General features: G+C 43.3%; 1 protein-coding gene across 1 annotated transcript; it reads left to right on the top strand.

Annotated features, from left to right (window-relative positions):
* Positions 1-260: 260 nt before the first annotated feature.
* adad1 (adenosine deaminase domain containing 1 (testis-specific)) lies at positions 261-12,598 on the top strand (the record flags this gene model as incomplete). Its single annotated transcript, XM_084149711.1, has 11 exons — positions 261-423; positions 566-706; positions 807-974; positions 1,105-1,179; positions 1,354-1,479; positions 6,397-6,520; positions 7,032-7,202; positions 7,313-7,545; positions 11,736-11,976; positions 12,137-12,269; positions 12,485-12,598. 11 exons carry the CDS (start codon positions 261-263, stop codon positions 12,596-12,598), a joined length of 1,689 nt encoding a protein of 562 aa, XP_084005837.1.
* Positions 12,599-16,564: the final 3,966 nt, after the last annotated feature.

The following is a 16,564-nucleotide window of genomic DNA, read 5'->3' as shown; positions in this document are numbered from 1 at the left end:
AGTCAAGCAATGCATTCCAACTAGGTAGCTACTCTCTTACCAACAACTCCAAAAATGTGTAAATACTGCCCTCTAGTGTCAGAGTTGCAATTGCAATTCAATAACGAGCAAGAGAGCAGAGACTGGCATCCAGGCTACTGGAAGTTGGGCAAAGCCTATTTGCAGTCCAGTGCGAAAACCTATGACCAACTTTGGGAAAATAACATATGGCTGCTATCTTATCATTAATGACATGTTACTCTTTCTCTTCAGTTTCCAAGATGGCTTGGACTCGAGGTGGATCATTTCGTGGTTCCAGGGGTGCCAGCTTTGCCCAAATCCTCAAGAAAAATATTTGTGCCCCACCTGGATTGACAGTGGCATATGTGTCTCCAGCTGTCTCAGAAGTTAACAACCTCCTTGACCCGGCATGCAACACCAATTGTAAGCCTAAGTAAATGTTGTGAAAGGGATGGGTCCTGTTGGTTTCTGTGGTTACAGTTTGTGAAGGTGAAAATGGTCACCCATCCCACTAGAGCACTAGCACCAGAAACTGATGTTTGGTTGTCTTGTTGTTCTGCCACAGGTGGTGGCATCAGATCAAAAAGCATTCCCCAAGAGTTGATTGACCGGTACAAGCGGGGTGAGACCCAGGCAGTGTCAGCTCTGTACCAGCTCTCTCAGGTTCTACAGTTCCAGGTTGAGTTAAAGGAAACGGTAACCACAGGTACGTCTCAAACCATGTCCTACATTGATCCTCCATCCATAGGCTCTTATTCATGGCAGTGTATATACATGGTCAGTAATATGATATGATGCATCTCCAGGTAACATCCCAGGTTTCTACTTTGCCTTCTGTGTCGTGGTTGACGGGGTGAAGTACAAGACTGGGATGGGGATCAATAAGAAGGAGGCCAGGGCCAGAGCAGCCCAGCTGGCCCTTGAGGACCTGCTGCCCACCTTGGATGGAGATTCTCTGCTTCCAGAGGCATTGGGTGAATAGCTGTACCAACTAGTTTGATTAAATCTCTGGGATTGGAAATAGATTTTCGATTCAAATTCAATGTTTTAGGGAATGGTTTGTAAATGGACTGTCAATATAATATTGTGTGTGTGGGGTTTCAGATGGCCCTCCTCCCTTGCCAGTGAAAGAGAGTCAGACTATAGGCTCAGAGATCCATCCTGGAAGAGCCATTTATGGCAAGTCATTTCTTATTTAATTATTGTTATTTTATTTCTGTTTTGTAGTTGTTGGAAAGCACATTGTTTGTCAAAGTTGTTTAAAACTCTTCGATTTTGATCTGCAATTACATGTTAGGGGTTGTTTCTGGGCATTGAGCAGTGATGGTGTTGTTTCCCCCTACTGTACTGCAGAGCGTAAGAACCCCATCAACGAGCATGTTCCCCAGGCAGTGAGAGAGCTGCTGAGTAAGCTGATGGACAGCTACCCTGAGTTCTCTGCCTGCAGGAGCACAGTGGCAGCATTTATCACTCAGTCACGTAAGCAAGGCGGCACTGGGAGACACTCTTCTTCCATGTCTGGTTATATATTGGCTACATTTAAATGTTTTAAATATAAATATATATATATATATACACACTACCGATCAAAAGTTTTAGAACACCTACTCATTCAAGGGTTTTTCTTTATTTTTACTATTTTCTACATTGTAGAATAATAGTGAAGACATCAAAACTATGAAATAACACATGGGATCATGTAGTAAACAAAAAAGTGTTAAACAAATGAAAATATATTTTTTATTTGAGATTCTTCAAATAGCCACCCTTTTCCTTGATGACAGCTTTGCACACTTTTGGGGCATTCTCTCAACCAGCTTCATGAGGTAGTCACCTGGAATGCATTTCAATTAACAGATGTGCCTTAAAAGTTAATTTGTGGAATTTCTTTCCCTAATGCATTTGAGCCAATCAGTTGTGTTGTGACAAGGCAAGGGGGGGGGGGTGTATACAGAAGATAGCCCTATTTGGTAAAATACCAAGTCCATATTATGGCAAGAACAGCTCAAATAAGCAAAGAGAAACGACAGTCCATTACTTTAAGACATGAAGGTCAGTCAATACGGAACATTTCAAGAACTTTGAACGTTTCTTCAAGTGCAGTCGCAAAAACCATCAATCGCTATGATGAAACTGGCTCTCATGAGGACCGCCACAGGAATGGAAGACCCAGAGTTACCTCTGCTGCAGAGGATACGTTCATTAGAGAGTTACCAGCCTCAGAAGTTGCAGCCCAAATAAATGCTTCACAGAGTTCAAGTAACAGACATATCTCAACATCAACTGTTCAGAGGAGACTGTGTGAATCAGGCCTTCATTGCTGCAAAGAAACCACTACTAAAGGACACCAATAAGAAGAAGAGACTTGCTTGGGCCAAGAAACACGAGCAATGGACATTAGACTGGTGGAAATGTGTCCTTTGGTCTGGAGTCCAAATTGGATATTTTTGGTTCCAGCCACCGTGTCTTTGTGAGACGAAGTGTGGGTGAATGTATGATCTCCGCATGTGTAGTTCTCACCGTAACTCATGGAGGAGGAGGTGTTATGTTGTGGGGGTACTTTGCTGGTGACACTGTGTGATTTATTTAGAATTCAAGGCACACTTAACCAGCATGGCTACCACAGCATTCTGAAGCGATACGCCATCCCATCTGGTTTGGGCTTAGTGAGACTATCATTTGTTTTTCAACAGGACAATGGCCCAACACACCTCTAGGCTATGTAAGGGCTATTTTACCAAGAAGGATAGTGATTGAGTGCTGCATCAGATTACCTGGCCTCCACAATCCCCAGACCTCAACCCAATTGAGATAGTTTTGGATGAGTCGGACGGCAGAGTGAAGGAAAAGCAGCCAACAAGTGCTTAGCATATGTGGGAACTCCTTAAAGACTGTTGGAAAAGCATTCCAGGTGAAGCTGGTTGAGAGAATGCCAAGAGTGTGCAAAGCTGTCATCAAGGCAAAGGATGGCTGTTTGAAGAATCTCAAACAAAAGTATTTTGATTTGTTAAAAACTTTTTTGGTTACTACATGATTCCATGTGTTATTTCATAGTTTTGATGTCTTCACTATTATTGTACAATGTAGAAAATAGTAAAAAATAAAGAAAAAACCCTGAATGAGTAGGTGTGTCAACTTTTGGCTGGTACTGTGTGTATGTGTGTACAGTGGGGGAAAAAAGTATTTAGTCAGCCACCAATTGTGCAAGTTCTCCCACTTAAAAAGATGAGAGAGGCCTGTAATTTTCATCATAGGTACACGTCAACTATGACAGACAAAATGAGGAAAAAAAATCCAGAAAATCACATTGTAGGATTTTTAATGAATTTATTTGCAAATTATGGTGGAAAATAAGTATTTGGTCAATAACAAAAGTTTCTCAATACTGTTATATACCCATTGTTGGCAATGACACAGGTCAAACGTTTTCTGTAAGTCTTCACAAGGTTTTCACACACTGTTGCTGGTATTTTGGCCCATTCCTCCATGCAGATCTCCTCTAGAGCAGTGATGTTTTGGGGCTGTCGCTGGGCAACATGGACTTTCAACTCCCTCCAAAAATGTTCTATGGGGTTGAGATCTGGAGACTGGCTAGGCCACTCCAGGACCTTGAAATGCTTCTTACGAAGCCACTCCTTCGTTGCCCGGGCGGTGTGTTTGGGATCATTGTCATGCTGAAAGACCCAGCCACGTTTCATCTTCAATGCCCTTGCTGATGGAAGGAGGTTTTCACTCAAAATCTCACGATACATGGCCCCATTCATTCTTTCCTTTACACGGATCAGTCGTCCTGGTCCCTTTGCAGAAAAACAGCCCCAAAGCATGATGTTTCCACCCCCATGCTTCACAGTAGGTATGGTGTTCTTTGGATGCAACTCAGCATTCTTTGTCCTCCAAACACGACGAGTTGAGTTTTTACCAAAAAGTTATATTTTGGTTTCATCTGACCATATGACATTCTCCCAATCCTCTTCTGGATCATCCAAATGCACTCTAGCAAACTTCAGACGGGCCTGGACATGTACTGGCTTAAGCAGGGGGACACGTCTGGCACTGCAGGATTTGAGTCCCTGGCGGCGTAGTGTGTTACTGATGGTAGGCTTTGTTACTTTGGTCCCAGCTCTCTGCAGGTCATTCACTAGGTCCCCCCGTGTGGTTCTGGGATTTTTGCTCACCGTTCTTGTGATCATTTTGACCCCACGGGGTGAGACCTTGCGTGGAGCCCCAGATCGAGGGAGATTATCAGTGGTCTTGTATGTCTTCCATTTCCTAATAATTGCTCCCACAGTTGATTTCTTCAAACCAAGCTGCTTACCTATTGCAGATTCAGTCTTCCTAGCCTGGTGCAGGTATACAATTTTGTTTCTGTTGTCCTTTGACAGCTCTTTGGTCTTGGCCATAGTGGAGTTTGGAGTGTGACTGTTTGAGGTTGTGGACAGGTGTCTTTTATACTGATAACAAGTTCAAACAGGTGCCATTAATACAGGTAACGAGTGGAGGACAGAGGAGCCTCTTAAAGAAGAAGTTACAGGTCTGTGAGAGCCAGAAATCTTGCTTGTTTGTAGGTGACCAAATACTTATTTTCCACCATAATTAGCAAATAAATTCATTAAAAATCCTACAATGTGATTTCAGGATTTTTTTTCTCTCAATTTGTCTGTCACAGTTGACGTGTACCTATGATGAAAATTACAGGCCTCTCTCATCTTTCTAAGTGGGAGAACTTGCACAATTGGTGGCTGACTAAATACTTTTTCCCCCCACTGTATATATATTCTTTTTCTACATTTTGTTACGTTACAGCCTTATTCTAAAATGAATGTAATAGTTTTTCCCCCCTCAATCTACACACAATACCCCATAATGACACTGCAAAAACAGGTGTTTAGAAATTTATTTAAAAAAAAAACCTGAAATATGACAATACATAAGTATTCAAACGATTTACTCAGTACTTTGTTGAAGCACCTTTGGCAGCGATTACAGCCTCAAGTCTTCTTGGGTATGACGCTACAAGCTTGGCACACCTGTATTTGGGGAGTTTCTCCCATTCTTCTCTGCAGATCCTCTCAAGCTCTGTCAGGTTGGATGGGGAGTGTCGCTGCACAGGTATTTTCAGGTCTCTCCAGAGATGTTTGATCGGGTTCAAGTCTGTCTCTGGCTGGGCCACTCAAGGACATTCACAGACTTGTCCTGAAGCCACTCCTGCATTGTCTTTGCTGTGTGCTTAGGGTTGTTGTCCTGTTGGAAGGTGAACCTTTTTCCCAGTCTGAGGTCCTGAGCGCTCTGGAGCAGGTTTTCATGAAGGATCTCTCTGTACTTTGCTTCGTTCATCTTTCCTTCGATCCTGACTAGTCTCCCAGTCCCTGCTGCTGAAAAACATCCCCACATATCATGATCCTGCCACCACCATGCTTCACCGTAGGGATGGTGCCATGTTTCTTCCAGATGTGACGCTTGTCATTCAGGCCAAAGAGTTCAATCAGACCAGAGAATCTTGTTTCTCATGGTCTGAGAGTCTTTAGGTGCATTTTGGCAAACTCCAAGCGGGCTGTCATGTGCCTTTTTACTGAGGAGTGGCTTCTGTCTGGCCACTCTACCATAAAGGCCTGATTTGTTGGAGTGCTGCAGAGATCTCAGAGAAATCCTAGAGCTCTGTCAGAGTGACCGTCGGGTTCTTGGTCACCTCCCTGACCAAGGCCCTTCTCCCCCGATTGGTCAGTTTGGCTGGGCGGCCAGCTCTAGGAAAAGTCTTGAAGTTGCAAACTTCTTCCATTTAAGAATGATGGAGGCCACTGTGTTCTTGGGGACCTTCATTGCTGCAGACATTTTTTGGTAGCCTTCCCCAGATCTGTGCCTCGACACAATCCTGTCTCGGAGCTCTACGGACAATTCCTTCGACCTCATGGCTTGGTTTTTGCTCTGACATGCACTGTCAACTGTGGGACCTTATATAGACAGGTGTTTGCCTTTCCAAATCATGCCCAATCAATTGAATTTACCACAGGTGGACTCCAATCAAGTTGTAGAAACATCTCAAGGATGATCAATGGAAACAGGGTTCACCTGAGCTCAATTTCAAATACTTATGTTTTCAGACCCGTATTTACATATGTAAATAAGGTATTTCTGTTTTTTATTTGTAGTACATTTGCAAAAAATTCTAAACATGTTTGCGCTTCATCATTGGATATTGTGTGTAGATTTCTGAGGATTTTTTAAATGTATTTAATCAATTTTAGAAAAAGGCTGTAACGTAACAATGTGGAAAAAGTCAATGGTTCTGAATACTTTCCGAAGGCACGTTTTTCATTTTGTTGGTTACATTTTAAGTTGCTATTATGAACGTTACCGGTAAATGTGTTCTCTGTGCGTGGCCCATGATCATCCATCCAGCCAGTGGATGTGAAGTGGTGGCCATTGGAACAGGGAATTACAACACTAAGGAGAGCGCTACACCAAATGGACGGGTTCTCCACGACTCCCATGCAGTTGTAACAGCAAGGAGATCACTGATGCGGTACGTTTATCTCAGTGTATTTATGATTGTAAATGAATGTGAAAAAACACACCTTCAAAACACCCTTTTTTATTTATTTACATTTTTACATTTTAGTCATTATCCAGAGCGACATTTTATGTCCAGGAAGCAAAGATGGTTCTGAGAAAGATTAGATTGTTCTTATGTGGTTCCTGTTGTATTTCCTGGAATTTTTCCACGCTCTGAGAACACTGCTTAGATCATGTAATTTAGAACATCATAAGTCAGTCAAGGGCAATTACAAATGAACCTGACAAAGCTGGTTATATTTTTCCCAACCTCTCTCACTACAACCCAGCGATATTCAATAAAAATGCATTAAATAATTTAATTAATTATGTCTCAGCCTCCTACAATGTTCACCCTATAAACTTTAGAGCACCAAGATGATTCCATACAAACATTCCCCTATTTCATATAACTTTCAGGGTACCAAATATGCATAATAGTTTGTAGTAGTTATACCTGTATAATCATGTTTTATTTGCAGTTATCTGTACAGGCACCTGTTGCTGTTCTTCAGTAAGAATCGCAGCCTTGAGGAGAAGTCCATGTTCCAGCAGGACGAGAACACCAAGCTGCTCAGTCTGAAGAGCGACATCACGCTCCACCTGTACATGAACCAGATGCCCAAAGGAGCCGCCCAGATCCCCTCCAATCTGTTAGTGACTGGCACCTCTACAACTTCTTATGCCCCACCAGCTTACAGCCAAGTTGATCTTTTCCAGCCTGTCTGTCCCTTCAGCCTTGATTTTTTTTTTCTCCCCTCAGGCGCCTGAATCCGCTCTCCATCTCAGCCTGGGAGGTGAACAATCAGATCAGCCTGCACGTGACGGTGGAGGGCAAGGTGTTCTCAGTCTTCTCCCCCACCTTCGACCAGGCCACCTCCCGGGTGGTCAGCATGTCGGCCAGTGACAAGATCACCCAGTGGCAGGTGCTGGGTTTCCAGGGAGCCCTGCTCAGTCACTTCACTGAGCCCATCTACGTCAGCAGCATCCTCGTAGGCAAGTCCCTCAATCATAGGTCACACCTCAATAGTCTGAAAAGCATTGTTTCTCAATTTCAGTCAAATCAAATCAAATTTTATTGGCCACATGCGCCGAATACAACAGGTGCAGACATTACAGTGAAATGCTTACTTACAGCCCTTAACCAACAGTGCATTTATTTTTTAATAAAAAAGTCAAATAAAACAACAAAAAAGAGCAGAAGTAAAATAAAATAACAGTAGGGAGGCTATATATACAGGGGGGTACCGGTGCAGAGTCAATGTGCGGGGGCACCGGCTAGTTGAGGTAGTTGAAGTAATATGTACATGTGGGTAGAGTTAAAGTGACTGCATAAATAATTAACAGAGTAGCAGCAGCGTAAAAATATGTGGTGGGGGGTGGGGGGGGGCAGTGCAAATAGTCCGGGTAGCCATGATTAGCTGTTCAGGAGTCTTATGGCCTGGGGGTAGAAGCTGTTGAGAAGTCTTTTGGACCTAGACTTGGCACTCCGGTACTGCTTGCCGTGCGGTAGCAGAGAGAACAGTCTATGACTTGGGTGGCTGGAGTCTTTGACAATTTTGAGGGCCTTCCTCTGACACCGCCTGGTATAGAGGTCCTGGATGGCAGGAAGCTTGGCCCCAGTGATGTACTGGGCCGTACGCACTACCCTCTGTAGTGCCTTGCGGTCGGAGGCCGAGCAGTTGCCATACCAGGCGGTGATGCAACCAGTCAGGATGCTCTCGATGGTGCAGCTGTAGAATTTTTTGAGGATCTGAGGACCCATGCCAAATCTTTTCAGTCTCCTGAGGGGGAATAGGCTTTGTCGTGCCCTCTTCACGACTGTCTTGGTGTGTTTGGACCATGATAGTTAGTTGGTGATGTGGACACCAAGGAACTTGAAGCTCTCAACCTGTTCCACTACAGCCCCGTCGATGAGAATGGGGGCGTGCTCAGTCCTCTTTTTTTTCCTGTAGTCCACAATCATCTCCTTTGTCTTGGTCACGTTGAGGGAGAGGTTGTTGTCCTGGCACCACACGGCCAGGTCCCTGACCTCCTCCCTATAGGCTGTCTCATCGTTGTCGGTGATCAGGCCTACCACTGTTGTGTCGTCGGAAAACTTAATGATGGTGTTGGAGTCGTGCCTGGCCATGCAGTCATGGGTGAACAGGGAGTACAGGAGGGGACTGAGCACGCACCCCTGAGGGGCCACCGTGTTGAGGATCAGAGTGGCAGATGTGTTGTTACCTACCCTTACCACCTGGGGGCGGCCCGTCAGGAAGTCCAGGATCCAGTTGCAGAGGGAGGTGTTTAGTCCCAGGATCCTTAGCTTAGTGATGAGCTTTGAGGGCACTATGGTGTTGAATGTTGAGCTGTAGTCAATGAATAGCATTCTCACGTAGGTGTTCCTCTTGTCCAGGTGGGAAAGGGCAGTGTGGAGTGCAATAGAGATTGCATCATCTGTGGATCTGTTGGGGCGGTATGCAAATTGGAGTGGGTCTAGGGTTTCTGGGATAATGGTGTTGATGTGAGCCATGACCAGCCTTTCAAAGCACTTCATGGCTACAGACGTCAGTGCTACGAGTCGGTAGTCATTTAGGCAGGTTATCTTAGTGTCCTTGGGCACGGGGACTATGGTGGTCTGCTTGAACATATTGGTATTATAGACTCAGTCAGGGACATGTTGAAAATGTCAGTGAAGACACTTGCCAGTTGGTCAGCACATGCTCAGAGTACACATCCTGGTAATCCTTCTGGCCCTGCGGCCTTGTGAATGTTGACCTGCTTAAAAGTCTTACTCACATCGGCTATGGAGAGTGTGATCACATAGTCATCCGGAACAGCTGGTGCGCTCATGCATGCTTCAGTGTTGCTTGCCTCGAAGCGAGCATAGAAGTGGTTTAGCTCGTCTGGAAGTCTTGTGTCACTGGGCAGCTCGCGGCTGTGCTTCCTTTTGTAGTCTGTAATAGTTTTCAAGCCCTGCCACATCCGACGAGCGTCAGAGCCGGTGTAGTACGATTCAATCTTAGTCCTGTATTGACTCTTTGCCTGTTTGATGGTTCGTCGGAGGGCATAGTGGGATTTCTTATAAGCGTCCGGGTTAGAGTCCCGCTACCCTTTAGCTCAGTGCGGATGTTGCCTGTAATCCATGGCTTCTGGTTGGGGTATGTACGTACGGTCACTGTGGGGACGACATCATCGATGCACTTATTGATGAATCTAGTGACTGATGTGGTGTACTCCTCAATGCTATCTGAAGAATCCCGGAACATGTTCCAGTCTGTGCTAGCAAAACAGTCCTGTAGCTTAGCATCTGCGTCATCTGACCACTTTTTTATTAACCAAGTCACTGGTGCTTCCTGCTTTAGTTTTTGCTTATAAGCAGGAATCAGGAGGATTGAGTTATGGTCAGATTTGCCAAATGGAGGGCGAGGGAGATCTTTGTATGCGTCTCTGTGTGTGGAGTAAAGGTGGTCTAGAGTTTTTTTTTCCTCTGGTTGCACATTTAACATGCTGGTAGAAATGAGGTAGAACGGATTTAAGTTTCTGATAGATTAATTATTAATGACTAATTATTACACCCTGAAACTGTGTATAATGTGTTAGAAATGTGTGAGTGTAGGACCAGTAAAGGCTATGGCATTGAGCCACTATTTAGCAATGTGAGTAAGAGTTAGGCCAGACAACAAAGACAACTGAGAAACTAAGATAAAGAGGCCTCCCAATTAAGGGAGGGGAGAAACTGTTATGAAAACATGGTGCAGAATATTGTGAGAACGGCAATAACTGAGTAATGCAGGGAGTAGGATATGTGTGTGTGTGTGTGTGTGTGTGTGTATGTATGTGTGTATGCATGTGTGTATATGTGTGTGTGTGTGTGTGTGTGAACTGAAGGTCAGTAGAGCAGTTTTAGAGTGGAAAACTACAGCCCGCCTACAGAGGGGAGGGATTTCTTTTTGTATGACGTATGAGTATAAAAGATGGACTCTGAAATTGTGATGGCAGAATTCTCAATGAATAAATATCTCTGACTATGCAGACCGGGACTCTGGCCGTTACTTAAATCCCAAAAGACTTACAACCTTTTGGGAGACGCACAGAGACACTAAAATAGTTTGTTAAATAATTCACATAACAGTTTCCCTGCATTAAAGTCCCCGGCCACTAGGAGCGCTGCCTCTGGATGAGCGTTTTGCTGTTCACATATGGCCTTATACAGCTCATTCAGTGCAATCTTAATGGCAGCATTGGTTTGTGGTGGTAAATAGACAGCTATGAAAGATATAGATGAAAAATCTATTGGTAAATAGTGTGGTCTACAGCTTATCATAAGATACTCTACCTCAGGCGAGCAAAACCTTGATACTTCCTTAGAATTTGATTTTGTGCACCAGCTGTTGTTTACAAATATACACAGAACACCACCCCTTGTCTTACCGGAGTCAGCCGTTCTATCCTGCCGATGTAGCGTATAGCCCGCTAGCTGTATGTTGTCCATGTCGTCGTTTAGCCACGACTCGGTGAAACATAAGATACTACAGTTTTTAATGTCCCGTTGGTAGGATAACCGTAATCTTAAGTCATCTAATTTATTTTCAAATGATTGAACATTGGCTAATAGGATTGATGGAAGAGGCAGTATACTCGCTCGCCGTCGGATCCTTACAAGGCACCCCGACCTACGTCCACGATATCTCCGTCTCGTTCTCATGCGAATGACGGGGATTTGGGCCTTGTCGGGTGTCTGTAGGATATCCTTCGCGTCTGACTTGTTGAAGAAAAAATATTTGTCCAATACAAGGTGAGTAATCGCTGTCCTGATATCCAGAAGCTCTTTTTGGTTATAAGAGACGATGGCAGAAACATTATGTACAGAACAAATTACAAATAACGCGGGAAAAACACACATAATAGTACAATTGGTTAGAGGGCTGTAAAACGGCAGCCATTTTCTCCGGCGCCATTCTCCTAGGTAGCCCAGTGGACAGCACGTTTGTGTTCTATCTCTGCACTAACACACCTGATTTAACGCATCAACTCATCAGATCATCGAGCACATAAGTTGTATCAGGTGATTTAGTGCTGGATTGCAAAAAAATTGTCATTCTCTCCTCGTCTTGTTTCCCTCGGGCTGATTTCAAAGAATAGATTTCTTTCAAATGGTGTAAAATGAAGACGAATGTTTCTGCCATCGTCCTCAAATGCAGGCGACGTGAGCTGCGGTGACGTGCGGGGTATGGAGATTGCGGTGAACCAGCGCGTGGACGGCATCACCCCCCGCCTACCCATGTACTACTGTGTGTACCGGCCCCACATCAGCCTGGTGTCCACCGCGTGCCCTGAGGGTGGCGCCAACACCAACTCCCAGTGGAGCCACGGCATCAACTGGAGCCAGGGGGATGTCTCCCTGGAGGTGGTGGATGGCCTGGAGGGCAAGACGGTGGAGGCGTAAGACAATTTTATAGTCAGACTTTCCCCAATGAAGGCATATTCAATTAATGTCCTTCATGATATGAAATAGGCCCCATTCTGGCTTGAAAACCCAGAAAATCTACAGGTGCTCTGTTAGCTGACTTCTTCACAACGACCATGTTGATTTGTGTGTCAGGTCTCCATTTAAGAGCGGCCCTGCCCTGGCCAGCCGCCTGTGTAAAGCAGCCATGCTGAGTCGCTTCAACCTGGTGGCCAAGGAGGCCTCAAGACGGGACCTGCTGGCTACAGTCTCCTACAGAGAGGCCAAGGTAATGAAACTCGTCTCCCCACACTACGGTTAGGCTCCATTCAATTTCAATTCATGCCCTGCCCTCTAGCTACACTAGGAGAACATGAGTGGGTGTGGGACAGGATCAATTACAAACCCTCTTAGATATTGTTACCTTTCAAAAAACCTCTGTGTGAAGTCTCCTGTCCCATTGTCTAGCATTAATAATCCATGTCCCATTAATGGGTTTTCTAGATGATGGCCAAGCCCTACCAGGAGGCCAAGAGTGTGCTGAGGTCCTACCTAGCACAGCAGGGCTACGGCTCCTGGGTGGCGAAGCCTCCAGTGAGTGATCACTTCAGCATGTGAGAGGTCCCCAGCATGACTCTGCACTAAAAATACATTTGTGAAACTTCTCCACCTACACTTGAAAAAAGGACTAAATCGAAAAGGCATACCTCAGCAGGACAAATGGGAGCAGAAAAGAATAGGTTGACATGATGCCCTTTAAACTGCAAGTTAATCTTACACAGTCTACAAAGCTAAGTTTATTATAAAAATGGGTCCAAAGAAGAGGGATGAGGATTTTATTTGTTTGTTTGTTTTATTTTAAGGCGTGTCACAATTGTTAAAGGCACAAAAGCCACGTTTTCTGAAGATGTTTTTCTCAAATAGATTTTTAGATGTTCTGTGGTCACATTGTTGGGCTTTATGCTTTGAGATAAGGAATTGAATTGAATTGAAATAAATAAAAACATCTCAAGATAAAGGTTTGGCAATAATATCATTTACATTTTACGTAATTTAGCAGACGCTCTTATCCAGAGCGACTTACAGTTAGTGCATACATTATTCTTTTTTATTTTCATACTGGCCCCCCGTGGGAATCGAACCCACAACCCTGGCGTTGCAAACGCCATGCTCTACCAACTGAGCTACCTCCCTATCAATATATTTAATTGATTGTTTGCTTTTTGACAAAGAACTAAGCAATTCAAAGTTTAAGGTAAGACTTTTTCTTCTGTAATACAGCCAAGATATTGTATGAACTAGTGATTTGAATTCATGCAATAAACTTCAATATGCATGCATCCAGAGCAATTACAAATATTATTGAATTTAGACTAAGAATCTGCAATGCATTTCATTAAATAATCCAATGTGCTCTTATCAGGAGTCGTCTGCATGCACCTTGACATAGCGCATGAGAATGAAAGTCAATTGCATACCAATATATTATCAGTTTGTATGAAGGCGTGTTGTCAGAGGTCCATAGTTGTGAATTCACAAGCTGATCCCACAATCTAAGAACTAGCACGGTCTTTACTACAAACACACACAGGAAATGCTATGGTTTCCTGTGCAGGCGACGCAGCATATCATATCACTCATTATTTTAATGTTTACACAGCCCTGTTTTGTTGTATTAACCTGGCTTCTTTTTACTTCCTTGTACACAGGAAGTCTTCTGTGCATTAAGGGACCCGACGCTCCAGGATCAAACACCTGAATAGTATGTATGAACCACTCTAGATCTGATGTTTGTGCCATGCCTGGATGAGTTATCAGGGAAAGCCTGTGATTTATGCAAATATGCTGCAAGGCTGGATGCAAAATTGTTCATAGTGAAGGTGTCACTATAGTGATATGAATGAATGGAACACATTGATATTGAAACTGTCGTCCTGATACGATCCTTGGACGCTGATGTGCATTCAGACATAATTGTCATTGTTTATCTGAGTTACATTTTAAACGTTAATTGACAAGTGACTACTATCAAGGCTTTGTTTGGATACATGGAGTTGCCCTTTCATGTTGAACTAGTATATAGAAGATACTGTGGTGTTTGAGGCATTTGGTTGTCCTATTCAAGTCAAGGCGGTTGTCCAAAATACCCTTTGCTTGTACAAACAGGGATGTCCAAAGACTCTGCTTGTACACAAGGGGTTGGCCAGTGTGATTCATTATTCAAAATCTGATTCTTAAATCACCAACTTCCAAACAACTGATCCAGATCCTTGTTATCAGAAGGTGTGTGAATTATAGAATTAGCAATTAGAATACTAATTATGATGTGATTAAAGTGCTTGTCACAGCAGCCCTGTCGCAATAGATGTAGAGATAAACAGGATATACAGTTCTCTTGATGTGGTTGCACACCACTTTTTAGACCTACCTCTCATTTGGGTAAGCTAGATTTAGGTCATAAAGCCCATATCTAGAATAGTAATGTTTTTGAGGCACAACGTTAAGAACTTGATCCTTGAAAACGTTTCCTGTACACATAAGATGAGTGGGTGGCCCGATAGATACAAAGTGAAGGATTGGCAGTAGAATAAAGTCAAACCGCTTTGTTTGCAGATGCGTTTGTGTGCTTGTAGTCTTTCAAGTGGTTTACACATTACTGGAAGGCAGCTACTTGGGCTGTGTTTAGAACAGCAAAATGACTGTTTAAGCCCTTTTTAAGTTTAAGTTTCCAATGTGTTTAAGGAGCTTCAACACATTGCATTAGCTACATCATATGTATACTACTGACAATGTCAATGGGTTTTCTTTTAGGCCAGGTGCTTGCAGACTAGCCCACTGTAAACATGAATCACTACATTACCCGAGCTTGAGGTTAGAATGTCAGTTGCCTGTAGCACCATTTTGTGGATGAGGAATGGGCTCATTTTCCCTCCATGGACTATTGGTTTATTGCCCTATAACTGACATGGAATTCCCCGTCCTACAGAGGTCACCTACTGTATAGGAACCCACCTCCCCAGTTGGCCTGCCTTTCACTCTCGATTTAGCATAGATCAGCAACAACTTGTCCAAACCACAGTATGACTACCCATACATAGTACACAGTCAGATATTGTCATATTCCATTTAAACATACAGTAGGAGAGAGAAGGATGCTCAGTAGAGATTAATTTAGATGCAGCTGAGTCGGGCTGAAAGCCCAAGATCCTGACATCTCCGAACTATCCCCACATGGGCCGATAAGCAATTTATACTTGTACAATGAAGTGGTCCCACGTGCCGCAAACGTAGGAACCCACCCAAGTCTAGGCGATGAGGATTCCAGATTCGGGCAAAAGGGTATCCGACAACTCTAATTCACATATAAGCAACGGTAAAACCAATCAATATACATGTACCTATTTTGCTACATTAGTGTTAGCGATGTTTAACCTTAAAAAAACAGAAGGGAAATTCATTTCAAATACTTTTAAATGCAAATTTATTATCAAGGTTTTGGAACAGTCCATGTGTAGAAGTCAAAATATAATAAATACGTAATAAATACATAAATAAATAACTTAGAGCTTTTTAGAAGCTTCTTAAATACATTCTAGTTAAAACAGACATTGAGAACTCAAACACTGGCATTCAGAGCAGTTCAGGCACAGTATATGGATATCACATAATTAAACAAAACCTACAGTAGCACCTTCCTTCATTATGTAGGGCTTTCATCCCAGGTTTTTAAGGACATCCAGTTAGATATATATATATATATATATATATATATATATATATATATATATATATATATATATATATATATATATATATATATATATATATATATATGTCACACATTGTTACAGAGTCAGTGCAATGACAATCTACTTCCTGTAACCCCATCCCCCATGCAACTGGGAGCTAGAACCTATTTTATCATTGGAACAGTTTGACAGCTAGAGATGCAGTTAAAGTGTTAATATTTTCCATAAAGTCCTTGAAAGACATTTTGAACAGCGGGTTCTCACGGATGCATTCTGACGAGTCCGTACTCTGAGGAGATAAGGTACGATTTAGTCTAATGACATGTAAAGTGGTAAACCAACGTGTATGAGCCTACCTGTTTAGTAACAACAATTATTTTGAACTGGCAAGATGCTTAGGGAAAATAACAATACTTACATTCTTATCAACAATCATGCCTTGTAGGAGCGTAATAGTCTTGTTGATATGATACTGCAGATTTCTGGAGTTATTGAGGTATTTCAGTTGTTGAATGGAACAGGCCAGTGCTGCAGCAACGCTTTTCTGCAACAGAGAAAAAGAGATGCAACTGTTTGCCCTGGGGCTCCTTGATTTTGTGACACGGAAAGAGAGGCTGTGGATTAGTTGTGGTGAATTGCACTGCCAAGAGGGGAGTGGGTGCTATGTGAAATTAGTTGAACCACCGTCTGCAGCCTTGCTGTGTTTCCTGTACTAGTGGTCTTCTATGAACTATTGAAGCGGAAATGCCTTAGCGAGTCAGAAAAACAGCTAGGGCTAGTGGAAAGGTTAAGGGCTACTGTGTTGTCCATTTGCCGAAATCAGGTGTTGAACATG

The sequence above is a fragment of the Coregonus lavaretus genome (genome assembly GCF_964263955.1).
Source record: "Coregonus lavaretus genome assembly, chromosome: 32".
NCBI lineage: Eukaryota > Metazoa > Chordata > Actinopteri > Salmoniformes > Salmonidae > Coregonus > Coregonus lavaretus.
Note: the sequence above shows the minus strand (reverse complement) of the source record. Positions and strands in the feature narration are given on the sequence as shown.